The sequence below is a fragment of the Scomber scombrus genome, chromosome 3, assembly GCF_963691925.1.
Source record: "Scomber scombrus chromosome 3, fScoSco1.1, whole genome shotgun sequence".
NCBI classification, from domain to species: Eukaryota; Metazoa; Chordata; class Actinopteri; order Scombriformes; family Scombridae; genus Scomber; species Scomber scombrus.
In genome coordinates, this window is record NC_084972.1 from 14,526,951 (window position 1) to 14,551,585 (window position 24,635).

The following is a 24,635-nucleotide window of genomic DNA, read 5'->3' on the forward strand; positions in this document are numbered from 1 at the left end:
TGCTCATACTGACCATTAAGAGATCGATTCTTAATGCACTTTCAATGTGAGTGATGGGAGAAAATCCACAGTTCTCTTTGTAAAAGTTTATTCGAAGCCAATATGAACTCATCAGCCATCCAAGACAGCTGGAGCCTTATCTTATCTTCAAATAAACGTTCAAATAAATGTTCGCTCCAAATGAGGACTGTGTATTTTGTCCCATCACTTGTCCTGGAAGCACTTTTTGGAGAGTCTTCTATAGGCCAGTATGAACACGATTACAGAGTACCAACAGTCCAAAAGATTTCAATTTATATAAAGAAGACCAGCAAATAACAACTCAGAGCCAGTGAAAATTACCAAAATAATTAATTAATAATCAAAATAGTTACTACTCCATTAACTATAATAAACAACTCTGAACAGGCTGCACTCTTTGTAACCTGTTTCCAGTCCACAAAAACAGATTCAGGTGTATACAGTCATTCCCTGTGTATATTTCTGAAGATTGTTGTGTTTGTGTGGAGGAACATTGAGAGCCTGGAGTCAAATTCCTTGTATGTGTAAACATATTTCAACTCTTATTCTAGCTGACTGATTCATTTACATATGTTTCAGCTCCCCTCCAGCACCCTCAGTCTCACGCTTTGCACTGTGAATTTTGTAAAAAAAAAAATAATAATAATAATAATTAAAATAATAAAGTAATAATAATTGGCACACATAGGCTAGTGTTCGTTTTTTAACAGAGCAAATGTAAAGTAAACACTTCATACTGACTCTGGTGCAGTGTAAGGCTCTGCTCCAGTTGGACACTACGGGGCGCCCTTCTGCTTTGTCCCTGCTGCACCCTGTAAGACCCACTGTTGCAGAATTACAACATCACTTTTAACAATTCAAAATAAAGGTCTGTTTATGTTTTCTTTTTTCAAGACCACATTTACATAGTTAATGGGTCCTATTGTTTGTCCTCACAATGCTATTGGATAGAAGAAGTGTTTATAGGTCCGGTCATCTGGCCATGAACTCACTCTACCTGTAAACTCCCCGTTGAGCTCATTTCCTTTTATTGCACAACTGGATTTGTCAATATTCAAGGACATTTTTTTTGTGTGTTCATTACAATGCCTAGAACATGTACATACTTAGTTATTTTGGAAAACATTCATCAAATTTGACTTAGAGCTTGTTATGTCTATGTTGTAATTCTACAACGTTGGGCCAGTGTGGTAGTCAAAATAGCCTGTGCTCCTTACACATTACATAAGGACACTGCACTTCTCACATGTTCACAAATTGAAAAAAATTGTAGTAGAAATTTAAAGTGTTAGATGATTCAGTGTAACTAAGTTCTAAATGTGATTTTCTGTTAATTTTTTACTTAGTTTAGCTTAGACCATAATTAAACACATGAGTAAATTGTTTGTGGTATTTGAAACGCCATCATCTATAGCAGTATTTGAAACTCCCTGTATCTTTGTAGTTTTTTAACTTCTAAATGATCCTGAGCTATTTTTCTGAGGGTTTGCTCAAGTAGCAGTTTGTAGCATTAGGAGATAGAAAAACAGGCTCTGGTTGTTCTGGATTTCTTGGGGGGAAGCCTGTTGCATTGTTCAGGGACAGGTGTGAATGGTCTTGAATGTGGACCTGTAAGTGCTCTGGAGGGATGCATGTGTTCCTTTTAGTATGATAAGTAGAGAGCATAATACTATCACTGCAAGTCAACATAGACTGGGACTGAGACAACCTTCATTCAAACCACATTGAAAGTGAACATGGCTAAGAAGTGGCAAAAAGAAAAAGTTTTGTAAATACATTTTTTCCAGTATTTTTATTAATAACTGCTTATTTATAACACTATGATTGTTGTGTGATTATTACTCATGTTATATACTGTTATGGGGCTAAGTAAGCAATCAACCCTGCAAATGAATGCTTAAATGTTCTGTATATCTGTTCAGACAAAGTGAGTACAAATACAGAAATTCTGCTCCCAACTAGGTCCAACGTTGCAATATTTCCCTAAAAACTTACTAAAATGTAAACAATGTGAAAACTCTTTCATTTTTTACATCAGAGGCCTCCTAAAACAATATCTGAGAGGTCAAAAAAAAGTTGCTCATTTTTTTCTATATCTGGGTCTTACAGGGTTAAGCACCGCCCTGCTGCTTTCCTCTGTTTGCCTGCTGCACCCTAAGCACCGCCCTCCTCCAGCCGTCTGTTTGCCTGCTGCTGGCCAAGCACCGCCCTGCTGCACGCTAAGCACCGCCTTCCTCCCTCCTTCTGTTTGCCTGCTGACTCCGTGCTCCGTGAAGACGCCCTTAGCAACAACACACAGCAGCAGCGTCGAATAAGATACTCCTACCGCAGAGAGGACGGATTAAACACCGCCGCTTAATTGCACCGACTACAGGTGAAGGCTTTTATACAAAGGGGATGCTTCGGTTGTTTTTGCAGTTCAACATGGGGCAAGACTTCAGCTAGCGAGCAGCCCCAAGCTGTCCCAAAAAGGAGGGCAAATCCGTGGGGTTCACCGAGTGGTAGCATCGCTGTTCGCTAACCGGGAATAAGCACGGGAATGGTGCTCTGGATCGACTCACTGTACCGACAGAGAGAGGCGAGGGGCACACGGGTCACACCACCTAGCTGTAATATCCGGACTCAAACAATTTTTAAGAGAGGAGGCATCTCTCTGGTGGACGGGTGTTTTTGTGGCTGTGCGAGCTAGCTGACTGGCTAGCTGAGGGAAACCGACCCCCATCCGCCCGCCAGCCAAGGCTAATGTTAGCCAGCATACTGAAGACACAACTGTGTGGTTTTAATAAGATAAAGGAGAAATTACAGTCAAAGTCTAGAAGAAAGCTAGCTGACCCCGAAAGGAGGAAAATAACCAGTTAGCTTGTTAGAAACACTAACAACCAAGTTTTAAATACTATTAGCTAAGCTGGCTACGTGACTATACTTTGAATCTTTGTTTCACTTGTTTTTTTACTTTTGGATTTTTTTCCCACTTCGGATGCTGGCATCACATTTTAATTGCAATCATGATGATAATAAGCAGAAAACCAGAGGGCCCAATAGCAACAGGTAAGATTTACAAGTTGTTTTTGTTCCCTAAATGTTGTTTGTTTGCTTACTTGTGTTTGGCGTAAAGTTGTCTTGAGTCGACGTTAAAGGGAATCACATACAAGGCTGTCTAGCATGCCGTGGCTTTAGTTTCATCCTCAGAGCAACTCGTGGCACTTACAGAAATACCTCGTGTCGAAAAAATGACTTATGACAAATTTCTTTCTGGGCTGCAAGCTTGTCACGTCGTGTCAGTCCGCAGGCAGAACAGATGTGATCGATGTCACCATGCAGCGGCTTTTCTCTCAAGTTGTAAACATGTTTTCTTTTGCTTTGATACTCTGTTTTCATCACGGGACTTCTGTCTGTGAATGTTTTGGAAGACGGCCCAGGAAGCGCTGCGTGTTTTTTTATGTCTTCCCAGTAAGCAATAATTGTCTTATCAAAAAGTTTGATAACGTTTTGCTTTTATGTCTGTCTCACGTGTGTTGTAGTCGCTGTTTTTGGATTTTGTTTCACCACTGTCATCGTTGATAAGCAGCGTGTTATTGTTTTATATGATTATTGGCACTGAGCTCATCTTTGTTTGTTTTTGTCTTGTGTGCATTTTTGTTTTACTTAAGTGCATATTTAGAAAATGTCAGCCATTTTTTTTCACAGTGCTCTCAAGCATTTGTCACATGTACATTATGGTGTACATTGGACATTGTTTATAAGGAAACACTATTCTCAGAATACCAGGAAGAGGAAGGGGGGGAAAAACCTGTGACCCCACTGGCACGTTTAATGGCACATGAGTATGACAAGTATATTTGTTTGCTTGAACCTTGTTCTCTACCCTTTGCTATACAAAGGCAGAAGGGGGGAGGGGGGGGGGGGGGTGTGACAGTGTGGAGAGCTCAGCGCCAGGTGGACAGAGTAGGCTGGATGTTTGGTTACTTAGAAGTTTGGGCTCTGTTTCATGTTTTCTTTTCCAGTACAGCTTGGACAACAAAGTCAGATGTTGTACAGAAAGTGCTGAGCCCCCACTGAGTGATTAGGAGTCTGCAGAGGGCTAATGGGGTCTGTGCTTGCCTAATATTGTGTGTGGAGCCCTAATGCCTCTGTTTGCTGTGCTGTGCAGGTCTAATACGTCTGTATCTAGGCAGCAGTCTAATCTGTTCCGGAGCCGGTCTGCTCACCAGGGACGTGGCTCTGACGCACCTGCACATGGTTACGACGCTCTCCAGGGGTTGTCTGAGAGAACAGCAAACCCGCCGCAGATTTGGGCTTTTGCTAATTATCTAACCAGACACAATAACACTGTAAATGGCTTATAGGCTACTCAACATCATTTGAAGCTACCACAGATTAATACTGGCAGCTTACTTCTGTTGCAGAAGAAACTTGAGTGTAAGCTAAACGACTGTCTCAATGAACAGCCGGCTAATGGGGTTCTTCGTCATTTGACTAACTGGCTTTCTCCTACTGCCCCAATTGCCACTGTCATCCATCTACTGTCTGTATCATCTCACATCAGGTGTTTGGCTCGATGCCACTGAGGTGAGCGTGCACGCACAACAGTATTGAATGACGAGCACCCGCATCCCTCCATAAGAACTCTATTTCTGAGCACACCTGGTGTGAGCAGTACATGACTCGGCCTGAATGGACAGATGGGCAGACGGAAAGATGCTGTCGTCACAGAGGCATCTGTTACCCCCATTAGGCCAATAATACCACTTGCAGCGCTAGCGATCTGGGACCCTAAGCCCTATCTAAGCTGGTCAGGTCGCCCTGGACTTGGATACAATGTATTGGACACAATAGATACAATGGATGAATCTGCTAATAATGGGCTTTTCACAGTAAATGTGGGTTAGGATGTTGTGGCAGACAATATGCATCCCTACTGGTTTACAGAGAGCAGTGTGTTGTGGGCTGTCCTACTGAGGTTAGCTCCAGGGGTTTGTTGGGCCACACCACATCATTTGTTTTAGTCTCAAGGCAGTTATTGGGCTTGATAGCTTGATTGATGAAATAATCAATGTGACTTTGCCTGGTCAGAACAAACAAGGGACTGTCCGCCTCTGTGGAGAAGATTAGATTGCATTCTGCAGACTTTTGGACGTCATTCTCTGCCTTTATCCCAGATTGCTTCTTGTGTTGCAAATGTTGTTGATTCCATATTAATGCACTGATTTGTTTGTTTCATTTTGTCCCCTCAGCACGCCATGGTGACGGCCTGTATGACTCGTACATGAGGACAGATCACATCCTTAAAGACGAGGCAGATACAAACAGTCCGTCTGGGCTGCCCCCCATGCCCAAACACACAGTAAGTATACACACACACACACACACACACACACACACACACACACACACACACATCCAGTGAAGTCCAATTTCCTGTGCCGAAACACGCCATGTCTCCAGACATCCTGTTCCTCAGAGAGATATTCCCCACTCAGCCCTGTTCCTATTCATCCCATTTACACCCCCCTCCCTCCTTTCCTCAGTTGGCTGCCGTCAGCAGGATGGTTAGCTTATCTTTTATCTTATCTCCAACCTGTATAATTCAGTCAAGTTTTTATACCGTTCAGTGTGAATACCGAAACATGATGTGGTTAGCTGAGGGTACACAAGAATGTGTCTTGCATCGGGCAGTTCTCCATGACTGTCAGATTAGCTAAAGTGAAGTAGCCATTTTGTCTCTGCAGCTAAAGTAAATACAGAAAGCCAGCAGTAATTCACAGCCTCAATAACAATGTATGTCACTGTTCAAAGGCTGTAAAATTGCCACTGTATATTGATGCACTGTATGGTTTCAATTAGAGCTGCAACAATTAATCAATTAACAGAAAATTAGTTGCCAACAATTATGTTAATATTATCTATAATAAATCAATTGTTTTAAATAATTTTTTCAAGTAAATAAAAGCCAAAATTCTCAGGTTCCATCTTCTTAAATGTGAATATTTTCTGGTTTATTCAGTCTTCTATAAAACGGAATATCTTTGGGTTGTGTACTGATGGTCGTGACAAAACAAGACCTATTAAGTTGCTATATTGCAGCCCGAGTGTCAACTTGCGTGATACACGACTGTCCTCGTATACGCAGACAAACGAACCAAACCAGTTTAGGTCTTAAGTTTGTATGGAGTCATGCTGTAATAAAAAAGAGTTTATTGGCTTTAGTTGACTGACCCACAAACGTCATATTAGGCTTTTTTTTTTAATCCTTAGATATAGTTGCTGTTGTTTTAGTTTCTCATCTTTAGACTTTTGGTCAGCTTTGAAATGTGGTAACAATCCACGAAGGGTTGTCTATTTGAATATGTTTTGCATTAGTCAACCATCCAAAAGAAAAAAAAGGAGAGAAAAGATCGATACTGTAAATAAATGTTAGTTGCAGCCCTCAGGGTACCTTTCTGCTGTGGTTGGCTCTGTGAATAGTCCCTTTGGCAGAAAATAAACACACAAACACAGACAATGATACTCACCAGCCCCCAACACCAGCAGAGGGAAAAAAAAGGCTGGTTTGATAGATTGTAAAGATTTATTGGGCTTGAAAATGTGACCCACAAACAAAATCAGCCATCAACATTCTCCCCTCCTCCCCTTCTTCTGTCTCATGTAATCCTCCATCAGTGGGCTTGCAGAGAGGTTAGGCCTAGTTTTCTATTCTAGTGCCGTTCTCCTTCCTTTGTATTTGCTGTCACGCTCGCTGCAGAGGTAACATCATCAGCTGAATGTGACTAGCAGTAGCTCGCCCCAGTTCAGAGTGTTGCACAGTGTTCAGAGTCGCCTCGTGCTCTTTCAAATGAATTGTAGTAGCTCTTAGTTCTGGGTCGAGATGCAACTTTAATGAGCGAGCAAGAGGACAGACGTCAATTTCATTATCCCTGGGACCCAAGTTATATGTCTGAATGAGAACATGTTGCTGATGTGTGTGACAAAGGTCTTTGTGTATACTATAAGCGTTTGTGTGCCTGAGAGAAGGAGCAAAGCGCACTTAGGTGTTTCTCTAACAGCAAAGAGATTAGCTCGTCTCCATCTGTTGCACCGTGCAGATTTGCACACACAGGACTCTCAACCCTCAGTATCACCAGTGTTAAAGAATATTCACGCTCGTCTCGTCACTTTTTCAAATGTTTTTTCCCCCTTTAAATTGTACCCCCTGCCCAGTCAGTCAATAATCCATCACAGTTGGTGCTCCACATGTAGAAGCTTTGATTTTTTTTTTCATGCCAGCGTTTGTGTCTGTGTGTGGGTGAAGGGGCTCAATCAATGACATTCACTGTGTTTGTAGTACAGCTTTGGGACAACAGCTGCATGAGACCCTGGGTCAGCAGTAGGGCTGTTGTAATAAGTTAAGACGATATAGTTACATGTATGGAAACCCATCCTACATTCCATTTCTATTTTAGGACTTGAACTTACAACACAAACACACAACAAGCTGAATCCTCTTTCAGTGGAAAATGTCTATGTATGTTTCCTCGTTGTGTTGTCTTTATCAACCATGTGTAGAGCCTGAAGCCAAAGTCTCCACAGGACAGCATAGCAAACTCTGCGCAGTAATGAGGGGGGGCATTCGGGCCAGAAATCTCCCCTCTCTTAGATGGATAAAACCACAATCATTAAAATACTAAGAAGTGTTCATACGAAAGGAGGACAGCTCGAAAGTTAATGCGCCTCTTCAGCATGTCTGTATATAGAAATCCCAAGTTAGAGTTTATGTCAAGTGTGTCTTATTAACAGCCACACTGCTTCTACAACTTAAGAGTATAAACTAACTTTAATGACTGTCATTTCCCCTGCGCTCCATAATCTTGTGGAGGTTTCTTCCCACTGGTAAGAGAGGCAGAGGAGAACGAGACACAGAGAGCGAGGAGGAATGAATTCCTGGGGTCGCTGAAACAGAGTTTGCTGGCAGGCAAAAGCAAGCGTCTAGAGCGTTCCTCTAACTCTTCTAACCTATCAGGTCATCCCAAGCAAAGGTGGATGATCACTTTTTAAAAGCTTGTGAATTGGGCACGAATGTTCAAGAAATATCAAAAGTTGCAGTAATTTAATAGTCCAGATACAGTATCTGTTGCTCTACTGCAAATGAATTGTTTTCTGCTTTTAATTACATGTGAAATTTGTACTAATCTTGAGTTCTGGAGTATGTTTTAGTGACAATGCCAAGCCACTATTGGCAGTCATCTTGAGCCCTAACCAGTGTTTCAATCCTTTTAAAGACGTTAATCGCCTGAATTTACAAATCAAGAAAAGATTATTGACAAAGCTTGGCTTATACAGTTTCACCTGATCCTTCACTGGTAGCAAGCAAACTAGCAAGGGGGTGTGCATAGTTATGTTTATTGTGTTGGGGGGCCCTACCAGACTGGCTCTAGATCCAGCTGTGCTGGTTCTCCCACTGCTAGCTGCATCTCTGCTATTGACGCACCGCCCATGACACTGAAGTCAGCTTTTGATATTCAGGCATGATTGTATACCTGTGATTGTGGGCTCAATCATGACTTCATCTAGAGTCGTGGTGTTTTTGCTCTGGCCACATCCAAATCCCTACCACTGGGGCACCTGGCAGTGTGTAGAGGTGATATGTAAATAGATATATCGAATGGCAATTTTGATCCCTTGTTTCTTGCTAAAAGAACTTGAAGACCTTTCATCTCTATCCCTTAGATTCTACATGAAATATTGACAAATTCATGTGTCCAGTGGCCTCCTTTTGCAGGCTGCAGGCTCTAGGGAACCCCTGTTGTGCAGTTGCATCATTAGTCTGTAGATATTGTCTGTAGAACATCACACTCACAGAAAAGAAGAGGTATTCTATTCACTCTATTGAATACATTCATTCAACACAAAAAAGCATGTTTTCTTCACAGTTAAGTACAATAGACATTGATTGCATAAACTACAATGGAGTGTTTGCTAACTGGATTTTCTAATGCTTTTCTTCATGTGTCTCTTCTTCCTCTAATAGGTTGTCAGTAACAAGAGCGTAATGAGGGATCAGGTAACTGTGCGAGGTGGCCAGCTGAAGGTCAAGTACCTGTATGAAGACTCCACCAACAATCGAAAGATAAATGCCATAACTACAGCAACCACTCATAACAGTGGGACCACTGGTCAGACACCCAGTAAACCTGCCCCAATCTCCAGCTTGTCCAAGGAGCACAGTGTAGACAGGTGAGAAAGATGCAAGCATGAAGATGCCAAAAGAGCTTAACACCTGTGTTAATTGGGCAAAACTAATTTATATATGAGCGCAATATCGTTTCAGTTGCTCATCACCGTGTTTTCTGTCATTTTTGTTTGCCACAGCACTGAATCCAGTAAGGGCTCCAGTGAATCCTCCGGCTCACATGGTGTTGGGAATAGTGGGAAGTCGTGTGGCCCTCTCACTCCTGACCAGGCTCTGAGACTGTATCGATCTCAACTGACCACCCTGGAGCAAACAGAGATCCACTCCTACCCAGACGTCTACTTTGTGGGACCCAATGCCAAGAAGAGGCCAGCCGTTGCTGGAGGCAACAACAACTGTGGCTATGATGATGAGCAGGGTGGCTACATCCACGTGCCCCATGACCACCTGGCTTACCGCTATGAGTTTCTCAAGGTGCGTTCAAAAACTATCACAGTTATAACCACGTGCCTCTGAAACTATAACCATATCAGATTTTTAGCTAACACAGTTTTTATCTCCCTCTCTCTTTAGATTATTGGTAAAGGTAGCTTCGGCCAGGTGGCCAAGGTATACGACCACAAACTGCAGCAGCACCTGGCTCTGAAAATGGTTCGTAATGAGAAGCGCTTCCACCGGCAGGCGCAGGAGGAGATCCGCATCCTGGAGCACCTGCGCAAGCAGGATCGCAACGGCACCATGAATGTTGTGCACATGCTTGAAAATTTCACCTTCCGCAACCATATCTGCATGACCTTTGAGCTGCTGAGCATGAACCTGTATGAGCTTATAAAGCGCAACAAGTTCCAGGGTTTCAGCCTGCCTCTAGTCAGGAAGTTTGCTCACTCCATTCTGCAGTGCCTGGAGGCCCTGAGCAGGCACAGAATCATCCACTGTGACCTCAAGCCTGAAAACATCCTGCTCAAACAGCAGGGACGCAGCGGCATCAAGGTAGGACACCTGAGACACTCATTGATGCAGCCTGTGAAATTGTGTACAAGCTCGATAATGCATCGTCTTGTATCTGATATTCATGTTTACTCACACAGTTCTTTCTTCTCCCATCTCTGCCAGGTGATTGACTTTGGCTCCAGCTGCTTTGAACACCAGCGGGTGTACACCTACATCCAGTCCCGTTTCTATCGAGCTCCAGAGGTCATCCTTGGTTCGCGCTACGGCCTTCCTATTGATATGTGGAGCTTCGGCTGCATACTGGCTGAACTGCTGACTGGCTACCCCCTGTTCCCCGGAGAGGATGAGGGTGACCAGCTGGCCTGTGTCATGGAGCTGCTGGGCATGCCTCCGCAGAAGGTTCTAGAGCAGGCCAAAAGGGCAAAGAACTTCATCAACTCCAAGGGCCACCCTCGCTACTGTGGAGCCAACACCCTGCCCACGGGTGCTACTGTGCTGACGGGGTCTCGCTCCCGCCGTGGCAAGATGAGAGGCCCTCCAAGTAGCAAGGAGTGGAGTGCTGCGCTCAAGGGCTGTGAGGACCCCACCTTTACTGACTTCATAAAGAAGTGTTTAGACTGGGACCCCTCGTCTCGTTTAACCCCCAGCCAGGCCCTCAGGCACCCGTGGCTGTATCGCCGGCTTCCCAAACCCCTACCTGGGAGCGAGAAGAGCCAAGGGGCTACAGTGAAACGGCTCCCCGAGCACCACAGCACCTCTTTCCCCTCTATCCTGGCCAAAGGAGGGCCTGGCTTAAGCACCACAGCTGCCAACAACAAACTGCGGAGCAACATGATGGGAGATTCAGTGGAGGCCATACCACTTCGCACAGTCCTACCCAAACTTGTCTCTTAGAGAGAGAGAGAGTCCCTTTAATCTCCTCTCTCCCTCCACTTCTTCCTCCTCTGCACTCCTCGGGAGGAGTCAGATTGCAGGAGAAAGTGGACCTAGGTTTTAAAACTTGTTTGGTTGTTCTTTTATTTGTTTTCTACTGAGAGGTGTCGACACCCCAGTTCCTGGTTTTTAATATTAGCTGAACAGAAAGAGAGAGACAATAAAAGAAAAACTCTATAAAGTTTTTATACAGAGGATTTCCTTGAGCGGCTGTGGAATTTCTGTTTGCAGCCATTGATAAGGTTTGATTTAGATAATGCTTTAAAAAAAAAAAAACCTTGTGTGAGTGGACAGCTTCGTAAATGAGCAAATGTTTTTAACCCATGTGTGTTCTCACGTGAGTGTTTTGTTTTAGTAAAAGACACTCAAGCACACCTGCACTGTCACTTGTCTTTCTTAACACTCAGAGGACACCACCCTTTCTGGGGAAGTGTTTTTACGAGTGAAACTTGAAAAGGGCTACAGAGATTACTCTTATCAGGTTAGAGTTAGCAAGTAAAGATTTGTTCAGCCAACATCATTTAATAGAAGAAAAAAAAAGAATCATGCTCTACTGTTTGGGCCCTGCACACACTGACACAGTTGACAAAAATGCCTTCGAATAGGTACTGAGGGATTGGCATTATGCAGCGAATAATTAGGAGAACATGTTTTTAGCAATAAGTCTTCACCTCCTCATTTTTTTTCTAATACTGCTCTTCTTTTCTACCTTTCCTGATCCCTGGTGCTTGCATGTCAGCTCAATATGTGACATAAGTATGTGTGTGTGCTTTAGCTTTGTGGTGCTACTGTGGGAGACATCAAGGGGATATAGGACAGCCCCCTCCTCCAAACTCCCCTCCTGAGTGGAAAGAGGGGGGTGGGGAGGACAGTAGCTCCACTCTAACTCTGTCACAAAGGTGTCATGGCCACACTCGGTACTTCACAAAATGGTTTGTGTGAGACTGCCGTGTGAAGCTGGCTCACTGATATATATACATAGATATATGTATATATATAGAGAGAGGGAGAGAGCTGCAAGTTATTTCACATACACATTTGTGGAATGATTGCCAGGAAAGTTGTCTTTGCAAAGTTAAAGTTTGTATGAACATCACCCGCCCATGCCCGTAATTGGCTACTGCAATTTTTTGCAGTGGGGAATTAATCTTAATGGAAGAGTAGTGCAAGGTGAGAGAGATCATGGGATAGTATGAAAGGCTGTGTGTTCAGTATGAGCAGAGATCTTTTTTTTTCTTCTCTGGGGTAGGTTTAGAGGAGTCTACAGGATGGGCCAGTGAAAAGAAAAGGTTTTTAAGGTACTGAAGAAAGAAGAAGTGTTTCTCAGGGAGACATACTTGATACATCCCTTACTCTTATATATGCTCTGTTCCTCTTGCAGTCCTGTGTCCTGACTATGGATGAACATGCATGCAGTTGTGTCCATTAAGAGCGAGAGAATGCATACATGAGTGCGTCTGCGAAGGGGGTCTGCATGCTCCACAATCTGACCTAGATTCCCCCCACACACACACACCACCTCTTTCTCATTTTCTCACTCTAGTCTCATGTAGGGAAGGGAATCTCTTTAACTCACACATACACTATATATTCAATTATGGTGCTGTCCGGACGCGAGCGCACGCACACACACACACACACACACACACACACACACACACACACAAAAAAAAATAACACATCAGGTGCATGTTGTAATGGACCACACCGCTCAAAGAGTTCTTTCTCTTGTCCCTTGTTTTCTAAGCAAAACTGTCAGGGATTTCTACTCTCTCCTTTTTTTTTTTTTTTTTTTTTTTTTATAGAAGTGGTTTCTATTGCTATTCACTCCAGAATATCAGAGGATGTAAAATTGCAAAAGCAGAAAAAGGAAAGTTGTATACTGTCATGTTGTACTAGTGGTGTGTGCGTTAGTTGGAGGATGTTTGGTGTTCCAGCATGAAATCACAATTTGTTATCAGACTGAGTGACTATGAGAAGAGAAACTGTACAGTAACCAAATGAAGTTGTGATAGTTTCTTTTTCTAAAGAAAATAAAAATGATTATTAACTGAAATGTGCTGCTCTGGGGTGATTTCTGGTTTGAAACACACTGATCATGTTAACATAGATACAATCAGATAATTGTACTATAAAGGTAAAAGTGGATTTCACTTATTATTGCTCAGTGTAAAGCAAATATACCCTTTTTATGTCAAAATTCACCATATCTAGCATGCAATGACCACAGACAGCCAGATACATTTTGTTCATGAGCTCATAAAGAGATCTGATTTTCAGTGCAGTTTTGAGGAAATCTTTTGTTCTTAGGGGAGATATGCAAAGATAATGAGACAACAGACGAAGAGAAACTTAAGATAATCATTCCTCATTTGTCACATAACCTGAACCTACTGTAACCAATGGTAACCAGCGTTGCTTTTGCCATTTGACACCTGGGGCCCTATGTTATGAAACAAAGTGTGTCTTCAGACGGCAGTGAATCACTATGAAGTGAATTAGATTTCAGTCAATGATTGGGTTACAGATTCAGTCAAGGTAGGGAGGCTGATGAGTCAGTGGACTGTGACACAACTTCAAAGCAGTGTGTGATACTGACACTGCGTTGTCATTATGCACTTCCATGAAAGTCATGTAAAATGGAGACTGGAACTTAACAAAGAGAGTAGCACGTGTGTGAAGATTCACAGTCATCCAGGTCATAGACTATTATATAGAACTGTAATTCCAGTGATAAAAAAAGCGATGAGCATAACACTGTAGTTTGCTTCTCATTGGTAGGATTGTCTTGACATACAGTAGGTGTCACAGTAAGTCAGGCACAGCTGCAGCTAATGAAATTAATGAAGGAGGTTTGTTTACAGTGAGCTAATGAGCAAGTGTTGACAATACTTGTTATTGCTAATTCATAGCAGCAGCTGTGACATTTGAAAATGGTCTGTTGGTTATGTAGTAATGTCACCTGCCTTGTTCAGACTGCCAGTCCAAAATCCGTTTTTTGGGCATAATCCAGACTGTTTTTAGAAAGTCTGGAGAGTGAAAAAGGCATGAAATACAAGTGAATCGGATTTAAGCCACATTTGGACATGGTTTGAAATGCGATTTCAACAATTTTCCAAAAACAATGTACATAGAAATAAGTAAATAAATAACAATCAGGAATTAGATCAAAAGGAAAACTAAAATATTACATTTATATTATATTTAATATTAATTATTACATTTTCAATTGCATTTCAGTTGCAACACTGCCTCAGATTCATTCAGCAGCTGGTTGAAGTCACTGTTCAGAAAAAGAGACTTTAACCAGATTTTTTTTTTTTTTAAATAGATTCAGGGCTTTTGAAAAAACATCCAGGACCGGAGCCCCAATGGCCCCTAGCTCAGCCCGTGGCTAGCACCTAGGAGGGGTGATGGAGCTCCATTTCTCATGCTTCCACATTGGAAACCCATGTCACCGCCCATCTTGCGGGGTTACTGACACCTACGTCATTACCTCAGCAACCCATGCAGACAGGTTGGTGATGTCTGGACACAAATCTGATCTGATCATTTGGAAATAACAGTGCGGTCAGGCTGTCTTAATGATCTGATTTGAGAACCAAATATGATTTGCCTACAGTCTGAACAAAGCAAGCTCTGATGCTCACTATTGTCATTCTAGGAAATTGCGACAGGACATCCATTGTAAATATTCATGAGGGGGCTCTGGGAGGGGGATCCAATCAGCTCAGTGTCCTGCCCCTACACTTGTTTTCACCCATATAACGTGACTATCTATCTGTGAAATCTCCTCATTATTTGCCATTGCTTTCCTCTTGCCCTATCTGTCCTATATCCCATCAGTAATGGTAATAGGAAAACTACCAGAAACACCCCTTAGAAGAAAAGAGTGGGACAAGAGGATGACACTTGCTAATAATGAAGACAAAAGACTGCATCATATCCTGGAACACTGATGATTCATGATGTTTACACTTGCAGTCTGGTGCCCTGAGGAAAGAAAAAGTCAGGTATACACACAACAGGAGGATGAACCGGTTGAGCAACATCACTTCAGGTGAGGGAGGTGATGTTTGGGGAGTGGGTGGTCGGGTATGTGCAGAGGAATTTTAGGTGTTGTGCCAGCTGATCTTGAAAGAATGAAGGCCTCTCCATGGTAAAATGACGTGGGTAGGCTATAATTATTACTCATCAGCCTGGGTATGTTTTTTCCATCAATGGCAAGCCAGTGTGGCCTTATTAACATATTTATTCAAATGACTATGAGATCATATTGAAGAAGCAAGCAGACAACATATGAGAAGAGATAAAACTTGTTCTTATTTTGGGGAGCTTAATGGGATTTGAGTATTAAAAAACTAAATAATGCGTCTTCATATAGTTCTTATGTAAACAGTAATTGTGTTATTTTGTTATTCATTGCACTGCGGCAGATTAGATCTTTATATCTGTTGTTAATGAGCTGTGTCTTTCTTAAAGATGTTTTAAATATGTTCAATCCCTTATTTATCCTAGTTATCCCTTTTCAGACATATATCTATGAGTTCCCTTTTCCGAATAACACCAACAACATTAAGTTGTCTTTGAAATCCAAAAAAGATTCTGTCTCTCTCTATTAAAGCAGATTAGATCAATCTCATTAGACACCAACCTAGTCACCTTCTGACCATATGGTCTGAAGCTCCACTGTCCGTACATCCCCTTTGGCATACTGACTTCTATTCTCTGAACACACACATTCAACAGTGTTTCTCTCCTTTCCTTTCCTCTCCTCTCCTCTCCTCTCCTCTCCTCTCCTCTCCTCTCCTTTATACAAGAAGGTTTTTGAACACTAAGCCTGCGCACCATATGGAACCACAGCAGGGTGTCGCGAGTGTCGCCGAGGAGGGGTGAAGTGGTGACAGCTCCGCTGATTACCATGCAAGTTAGGAAATCTTGAACTGCTTGTTGCTCCATGTTTGGCTCAAGGTGTAAACATCTCTCACTCTGTCTTTCTCTCCACATTTCTCTCTCGTTCTCTTTCTATCCTGCCTTTTCTTCTTGATGAGGTCATGTGGAAACGTGTGATTAGATGTTATTAGTTACAGCAGTCAGCTGTTGACAAGACGCAGATGAATCATTGACCAATGTGACAACCCAACAACACATTTTGAGTTCAATGGGTCACTTCGCTCACTCTATGAAAACATTTCCTCACTAGAGGTAAGGGAGGGATGAAATATGTTTTATGGTATTATGACTTGAATCAAAAACATGTATCTGCTATGAAATGAATTCCTTTTTACAATGGAAAAGCCTCTTCTAGTCCTTTGTCATTGTCATAACCAAACAAATCCTATAATTTGGCAGTTTAAGCACATGCATCTCCATGATGGTGACTGACATTGCTTTAGATTAGTTTAAAAAGGGAATGTTTGTACCATAAAGGCTTCCATAGTGTCTGTTAAATATACAGTATGTTGACAAGAGCTTTGTACTAAATCTTCATTCTCCCTGTAAATTCTCCCAGTGAAAGCAGACTTACTCAGAACAAACACAAAAACAGTGACTGATGTGTCTGGGTAAACTGGAAGGATTGTCCTGAGGATTGGCTGTACTTATATTATGTTTTTGTTTGCTCACATATTTGCATGTTTTAAAATATTCTTTATGTGGTTTGTGTGATGAAAGAACTTCACCAGAGGAACTGTCTGGACTGAAGCTTCAATCAAAACAGTGGCTCCCAACTCCACAATGGTCCAACGCAAGGTGCTCTGTACTTCACTCCTTCATTTACACAAGCCTTTTTTTGCATGAAGTTGGAACGGACAATACCAGTTCACACACAAACAGAACTATAAACACACACAGTCCTGGGTCACAGAGTGCAGACACACACCAGAGCTATGTGTGTCGTCTGGCCTCGGTCCACCGGGACAGCTGAGACACGAACCAGGCGATGGAAGCAGCAGGAGAATGCCACATTAGTCCCCCCGTTGGAGCACCAGCACAGACACTCAGAGAGAGACAACACATGCCCCCACATGCACAAAAACAGACCACAACCTACTCTTTCTTGCTCACATGCACACAATGACACACTCACAGCTGAGCTCGCACTCGTCACACACACAAATGCACAGTTGAGCACATGTCTATACAGGCTGAACAGATGCAGATCGCTGGGAGAGGTGGGGTTGTGCTCCAGGAACATTTGCCCACCCAACCCACCAATCTACATTCCACACAGACTGCAGGGTGGAAGAGCTGTGCACATGTGCATGCTATGTGTTGTTTTTTAGTTTTTTTTGCAAATGGCATTTTGTTGAGAGCTTTAACTCCCTCTCACTGGTTGAAACCTTAGCTGCCTGTCTGTTCCTACAGTTACTGTATTTGCTGCCTGCATATGCAGCTCCCATATTTAGGTTTTCAGTTTCCTTGTCTTGTTTACATGACCCGACTGGGTCACAGTTGGGACTGGAATAGCAGATGACTCATCCCCTGTCTACAGAGATGAAACTGACTGTCTGTCTGTCTGTTTCTCTATATGTGCGTCTGTTTATATGCGTGTAAGTTCACATGTTTTTTTGGTTTTGTCTTTCCAATTCTCTTATAGCCTCAAGGTAGCAGGTCTGGATAGCAACACACTGGGTAGAAGCTCCAAGGGCACATCAAAACAACCATTTTACAATATATGTAAACCCACCCACTCAAAAACTCTGCGGAGGTTAGTTTCCACATGCTGTTACTCTTCGACTGTGTAAAATGAAGAGGTGGATGAATTATGAAACAGGTAGCTCATAGTTTTATTTTTCTGATTGATACAAATACTGTTTCATAATGACCCCTGATCATTGTATTTTTGCACCTGTGCTTATATTAATATCCTACTATAATGTATATAAACAATGCACCTTCTCTCTATTCCTGTCTGAGCTATCAAGAAACTAAAACACAACTGTATTCTCATATATCAAATCTGACACATCTAACTTTCTCCACTACATCTTTATACTGACTGTTTTTCTTCCATCCACTGCAAAAGTGAATAAGCTGCCTCATCTAGTAGTGAGTGTATTTCCGTATTCTGCTTCCATGTGTAAATATTCATATAGTTAGCTCATTCAACCTCTGGTAAAAGGGAGTCAGAGATAGAGTAAGCATGTGTCCATATAGGTTCACTATTATCATTGGAAGCCATAAACAGTTCCCTCAAATGACTGTCCTCAGAATACTTCATAAAACACACTTCACTGTATCATACGTCTTTTTTCACTTTTTATTATTATTCTCCCACTCTATACTTCCCTCACACACACACACACACACACACACACACACACACACACACACACACACACACACACACACACACACACACACACACACACACACACACACACACACACACACACACACACACTCACTCCAACACCACCAAGGTTATGTTATGATGAGCTGGGCGATTCAAGCCTTTGCATTTTCAGCATGTCATTCTGATGCTACAATGCTTTGCGACTGCGATGCTGCAAGTAGTCATGTGCTTTACTTGATGTGTAGCTGACACTGACAGAATGGGACTTGTAGGTTATCTGTGGTAAAGCTGTACGTCTCCTGTTGTCTAGTAAGACACCTACAGTCTGGACGCTGTTGTCACAACCTTTCTGTTGCTGGGTAAATGGGATATTTATGGTCGGTTTCAGGTTTCACGGGGAAGACAGGATAACCTTTAGCAGGGAGTTTGGGAGACAGTCATCTGCCGGTGTAAACCTTGGACCTAGTTGCCAGCTCACCTTAGTTTATCTCTCCTTACTGGGCTCAAGTCACTGCTGACATTCACTCCACATTAATTGACCTGGTTTCGGGGGTGTTTGTAAATCTGGGGAATGCATTTTTAAAGCAAAAAATAATATGCAAATGTCCGGAACTAGCCTGTACAGTTTGTGACTGTATGTGTGTACATACATGACACAGGTTTGTGTACTCTCTCTCTGTGTGTGTGTGTGTGTGTGTGTGTGTGTGTGTGTGTGTGTGTGTGTGTGTGTGTGTGTGTGTGTGTGTGTGTGTGTGTGTGTGTGTGTTGCATTGGTGGAGGGTCAGAGTGCACACAGACTCATCAGTTTCTGTCACATCTGTCTTATTTGTACTTTTGCTGGAGTTGATTTCCAAGTATGAAATACAAAATGCCACTGTTATTCAGTAAGAACAAAGAATTCTGCGAAATTGTAATTGTGTGCTACTATTGGTCAACAAGAACAACTATTTAGTTTGCTGTACTTTGCGTGCTCTCATAACAGTCAGTACTTCTCAGTAGCAGTGGCTACTTGGTAAGTCAATTCAATGCTGATTATAGTAAATCTAGTTTGAAGCCGATACACTGTATTACTTTGTCACAGGAGACAAAAGCTCCATTCAAATGCTCCCTGATGGTATTAAACACCGCATTATATGGCAGTGTTTGTTGGACAGGATGGCACCAGTAGTGTACGCAGTAAATATCTATATATGTTTATATGTTTGTGTGTGGGGGGCCAGCCCCATTGGCCTCATTCTCTCCGATGCCTTCCTTCTTGCAGCCACCCCTCTCTCCTTTGTAGCAGCTGCTGGCTGAATTGTTGTCCTAAGAGCTTTTTCCATGGCAGAGTGTGGAGAGCCAGTTGTCGTCTGCTTCTGACAGGAAACACGCTGACCTACTGAGAGGAGAGCCAAAATGATGATCGCATTTTGCATTGTGAACTCTCCTTTTTCTCCGTCTCTTTCGGTCTGGCACACCCACCCACACATACCTTGAGGAAATGTTTGAAACACAGCCCATCAGCTGGGCATCAATAATTCAGTCATTCTGCATTGCGTTAATGTTTATGTTTCACTGGTGGCTGAACACGGAAACTTTGTGCTATATTAAGATGCGAAGAACAGTGTTGAGAGGCAAACCGGCTGCTGTGTAAAAAACAGAACTGCTGAGAGCGTTACAGGCAGCAACATTTTGGAAGTGCTAAAGTAATAACACATGTATTTGGGGCAAAATGGCTTTTTGGGTCTATTTTTACACTTTCAGGCTTCCCATAGATTCCTGGGCACCCAGTCAAGGTCAGAGTCAAGACACACACACACACACAAACACACACACACACACACACACACACACACACACACACACACACACACACACACACACACACACACACACACACACACACACACACACACACACACACACACAGATAGAAAACAAAACACTGTTAAGGCCTGCCGGATTGTACAGTGGTAGTCTGTCCTCCATGTTCTCTGAGTGTATTAAGTCCTGAGTTCAAGAGTTCAGGGCTTAATGTTACTAATCCTGTCAGTTGGTGAAATGTACACTGGAAACGTGAGGCAAGCAGTGTATTATAATGAACATACTGTATGGGGAATATAGACATATGGTCCAAATGACTATTTATGTCTCATATGTTAAAATGGCAAAGGTTTTATGTCTTATAGATAAGCAGGTGTATGTGCGAATCCACGTGGACAAACTGTATATATTTATGTCTGGAGTAGGGCAGCTAGTTGGCATAACGCGCAACAGGACATGACATTGGCTGAGGGGGAATATATGTTTGAGGAGTGGGCTCCAGGAATGGAAATCCACACCAGTGGGGCATGCTGGTCTGTGTGTCATACAACCGTAGAAGGGCATAGTCGAGGCAGAGGACCATCATACCAGCCTGCACATGCACACACATCTATGTGGGTGTGTGCATATGTGGGGTGAGGGTGTGGGGGGTGGAGGGGAGCAGTGGGGTGGGGAGTGACGGGGTGTTAGTGCCAGCTGGGCAGCTTAAAAATAGTGCAGAGTGGAGGATTGCAACTGCACGGGACTCTAGGAACACATGACCGCAAGTGCAATAGTAATTCACAGCAGATTTCTCTCAGCTTTGTGATGACTGACGAGACATGAGAGGATGATGATAAAACTGAGTTGTCTCGTAGGGTCCTATCTGAGCTGTCTGTCGTTAATGATGGGACACTGGGAGATGTGGAACAAGCACCCTGTTTGCAACACAATGTGACCAGCATGACAGGTAGAGCTGTGTTAGAGGTGTCACAGGGACAGTAAGAAGAATAGATGCATGGAATCTGCAATAAAACTAGCCTGAGCAGACACGCAGGGGCAGTGGGGCAGTAGGTTGAGTGTAGGAGGTGAAACGTGATGGGGATCAGACTGGCAGGATTAAAGAGCACTGGACTGACCTCTGCTAATGCACAGAACAGAGAGGAAGGGATGAAGGACCAAGGGGAGGCCACATGAACAGCTGCTCATTAAGGAGATCCAACACATTATGCCCCCCCCCCCCACACACACACACACACAGTCATGCAAACATGTGCATACACACACAAAAACTAAATAATAGATTCAAGTGTGCACACATATATGTATGTACGTCATACACAAACATAAACTATGGGAGTGACTGAAATTGGAGGACAATCTCATGCACAAAGTGGCTCTTTCACCTCATGTAATCTCAGTTTGGATTAAGATGGATTATTGGATTACAAGGGCCTCCCTGGGAGAGGGAGAGACAGAAAAAAAAAGCTGGAGAGCTGAACATACTTGGACAACTAAGGTAGCATGTAGTACTACATTTAAATATTGTATAATCATTATTAATAATCATATTTTATTTAATATCTGATTATGCATAATCAATTAAGATGTCTATATATGATTTCCCCCCCATTTTTTGTTTTTTATAGTGCTCTAAAGCTGCTTCAGGAAGAACATGGATCTTGACATGTTTCCTTATCAACACAATACAGCCGCATATGTTTATGTTTTGCTTGATGTGGGCTTTTTTCTTGCACATCAAAAACTCCAATCAATATCTTAATTATCGCAAGCCAGGTTCTTTATGTTGATTTTCTCCAGGCCTTTGGAAGCCTTGCTCTTCAACTGTATTTACAAGGCAACAAACTACAGAAACAAATTGATTTAACAAATATGTCCCAAACAGACACGGGAAACTGAATACGTAAGCATACAGCACAACCTTTATGGTAATCTGTCAAGGACAAACAGCTGTAAAATAATTATGTACACTCATTTTATACAAATGCGCTAGATGAGGAAGTCATATTCACAGTGTAGCTATTTACATAAATATTCACCAAAAAAAGACACCTTATGAGTAAAATTGAAATCATATTCTAGGCCATCAGAATGGCTTATTTGTTTGTTTCTGACTAAGTGCCTTAACAGACGCATTCAAATGTCTGTTTTAGTGTTTACTTTCTCTCCAAGACTAGGTCAGTGGAATCATGGTTAAAAAAAAAAAAAAGCAGCATGACACTATTGTGTCTGTGAGGAAGCATATTATTGTTCCAAAGTGCCAATAACTGCAGAGACTCTCTCTGTGCAGGACAACTGGAGCATCCCGTAGCCCCATGTCACTGGGTTAGCTGGATCAGACCTGTGTATCAGTATGTGTGTGTGTGCAAATGTGAGAAACAAACAAGAGACATAGAGAGCAACAAGTATGTGAGTGATAAAGAGAGGTGTGTGTGAGTGTATGTCTGTGGTTGTTTTTTAGTGGGATGGAGATGAAAAATAGGGCATTCTTTACAGCCGAGTAGGGCAGAAGACAAGCTGGCAACAGAAGTAGGCTAAATAATCGGGCCCTATTATTAAATGCTCTCTTGTTTATTGGGGGGCAAGAGGGGGAACAGGAATGTCCATGTGACTGAAACGTGACAGCAACTGCTCACACATAAGCTAACAAGTTGTCCCACTAACCTCAAAAGAAACTTATAGCGAGTCATGCTTTATGTTTTCTTTGTACTTTTTTTTCTTTTTGTTTTTACTTGCCCATATTCTTCCATCTTTTTAGTTTCTCTGGCACTCATCCTAAACTTTCCCTCTCCTCTCAGCTCCAGCTTACATGCCCGGGGGTCAGTTTAAAAAGGCCAGCTCACGCTACCACCGAGGGCCCTCATGTCTCTGCTGGGACCTATGTGGTTCAGCCTCTATGTTCATAGATGAAAGGGGGATTCCAGTGGTGATCACATGTTCCCTGCAGGGCTATAGGAGAGGCCAGTCATTTCATGGATCACAAGCTGTACACGGTTTCCTTTGTGTGGATGCATGTGCAGATTTCAATGACATTGTGCAGTTCTTCTGTTCAAGGCAACCTGTGCACGCTGCACGTCTTTTCATGTTTGGTTTCACATGTGCAGGTATTTAAATATGTGTGTGAGAGAGAGAGAGAAAGAAGAGAGAAGTTCATGTTTGTACTAAGTCCTCAGGGCTTGTGAGTGGAATGCACTCGTAGGCAAAAGTGTTCCATGAGAATAATGTGAATGAACCATTATTGAAGTTATCCTAAAAAATATATGAGTCATATTAATAAATTATATTCAAAAGACTCCTGCAGCATATCCACAATCATCTCCTGTAGGTCGTGACGCCTGCGCTGCAGTGCTGAGATTGCAAGTGACTTTGCACATTCTGTATCATTCCATCACAAAATTTGATTGCCTTGGAGCTGATAGGGTCCGTGACTCACAAGTTTTTTATGACCTTGTGTGTGTGAGAAAATAAGCAAGAGAAGGAGAGAGAGAGAAAATAAAGGGAAGGATATTGGAAGAGGGAGCTTAGTCAGTCACTGCCCTTAAGAGCTGTTGTCTCTGAGGAACTGTTCATCCGGACCGTCTCCAACGAAACCAGAACAGGGAAACCACCTCTCCTCGTCTTCAGAGAGTTTTTTATCATGCTTCACTGAGGTGAACCAGGCCAGCAGCAAATCACGACACAAATAGACCAACAAGCAAACAGGCAGACTGATTGACAGACAAAGTTTCTAAGGTTTCGAGCTCTACTTTCTGCTAAGTCTTTTTTAAGGCTATGTTAAGAAAGGCCATGTGTAAACAAATGCATTTCGGTGGTTGAAGGATGAAGATAAAGCAGGGTAAAATGAGATCACATGTAAATATGGGTTCTTGGTGCTCTACATAGCAATTAGAGAGAGAGAGAGAGAGAGAGAGAGAAAGAGAGACAAAGAGAAAAGAAAAGGCCAGAGTGAGAGATCATACGAAGGGATCATAAGGGTGTGTGTGTGTCTGTGTAAGTGCACGCATCAGAGGGGTGAGCAGGTTCAACAGGTCCCATGTTGGGTGGGAGGCTTGTGAGTGCTCAGGTGCTAGAATCCTATATCAGAGCCAGTGCTGACCATGGGTCTATATCAAGTGCCGGCTAGAGTTACAGCCCCGGGCAGCGATGAAGGATTATTCTGAGAAAGATGGGTTCTGGCCAGCCTGAAATAACTGATCCAAACTCGCCCTGACTTTCGCACACTAATGAAGAACAGAGGGCGGAGAGAGAAGGTGAAGGGAGATGCACCTCCTGCCCCTGAGATTTCCTTCCTGTCAGGAAGTTAAAAGAAGTGCTGTGAAAGAGGAGAGAGTGTCAGGGGACTGTTCTGGGAAGGAGAGGAGAAAAAGAAAATGTCAGCATGCCAGATTCTCCAACTCTGTGCACAGGCCACGCATTCCTGATCCTTGTACACAAGAACAAACACTGGGGTGCTGGTGAATAACT

The 24,635-nt window shown here is 42.7% G+C and overlaps 1 protein-coding gene across 1 annotated transcript; it reads left to right on the plus strand.

The window, feature by feature from the left end:
• Positions 1 to 2,301: 2,301 nt before the first annotated feature.
• Positions 2,302 to 13,121, plus strand: dyrk3 (dual specificity tyrosine phosphorylation regulated kinase 3). The gene is made up of 6 exons (XM_062416486.1): positions 2,302 to 3,069; positions 5,256 to 5,365; positions 9,026 to 9,231; positions 9,367 to 9,661; positions 9,761 to 10,177; positions 10,301 to 13,121. The coding sequence occupies exons 1-6, from the start codon at positions 3,027 to 3,029 to the stop codon at positions 11,030 to 11,032; spliced, it is 1,803 nt and encodes a 600-aa protein (XP_062272470.1). The 5' UTR covers positions 2,302 to 3,026; the 3' UTR covers positions 11,033 to 13,121.
• Positions 13,122 to 24,635: the final 11,514 nt, after the last annotated feature.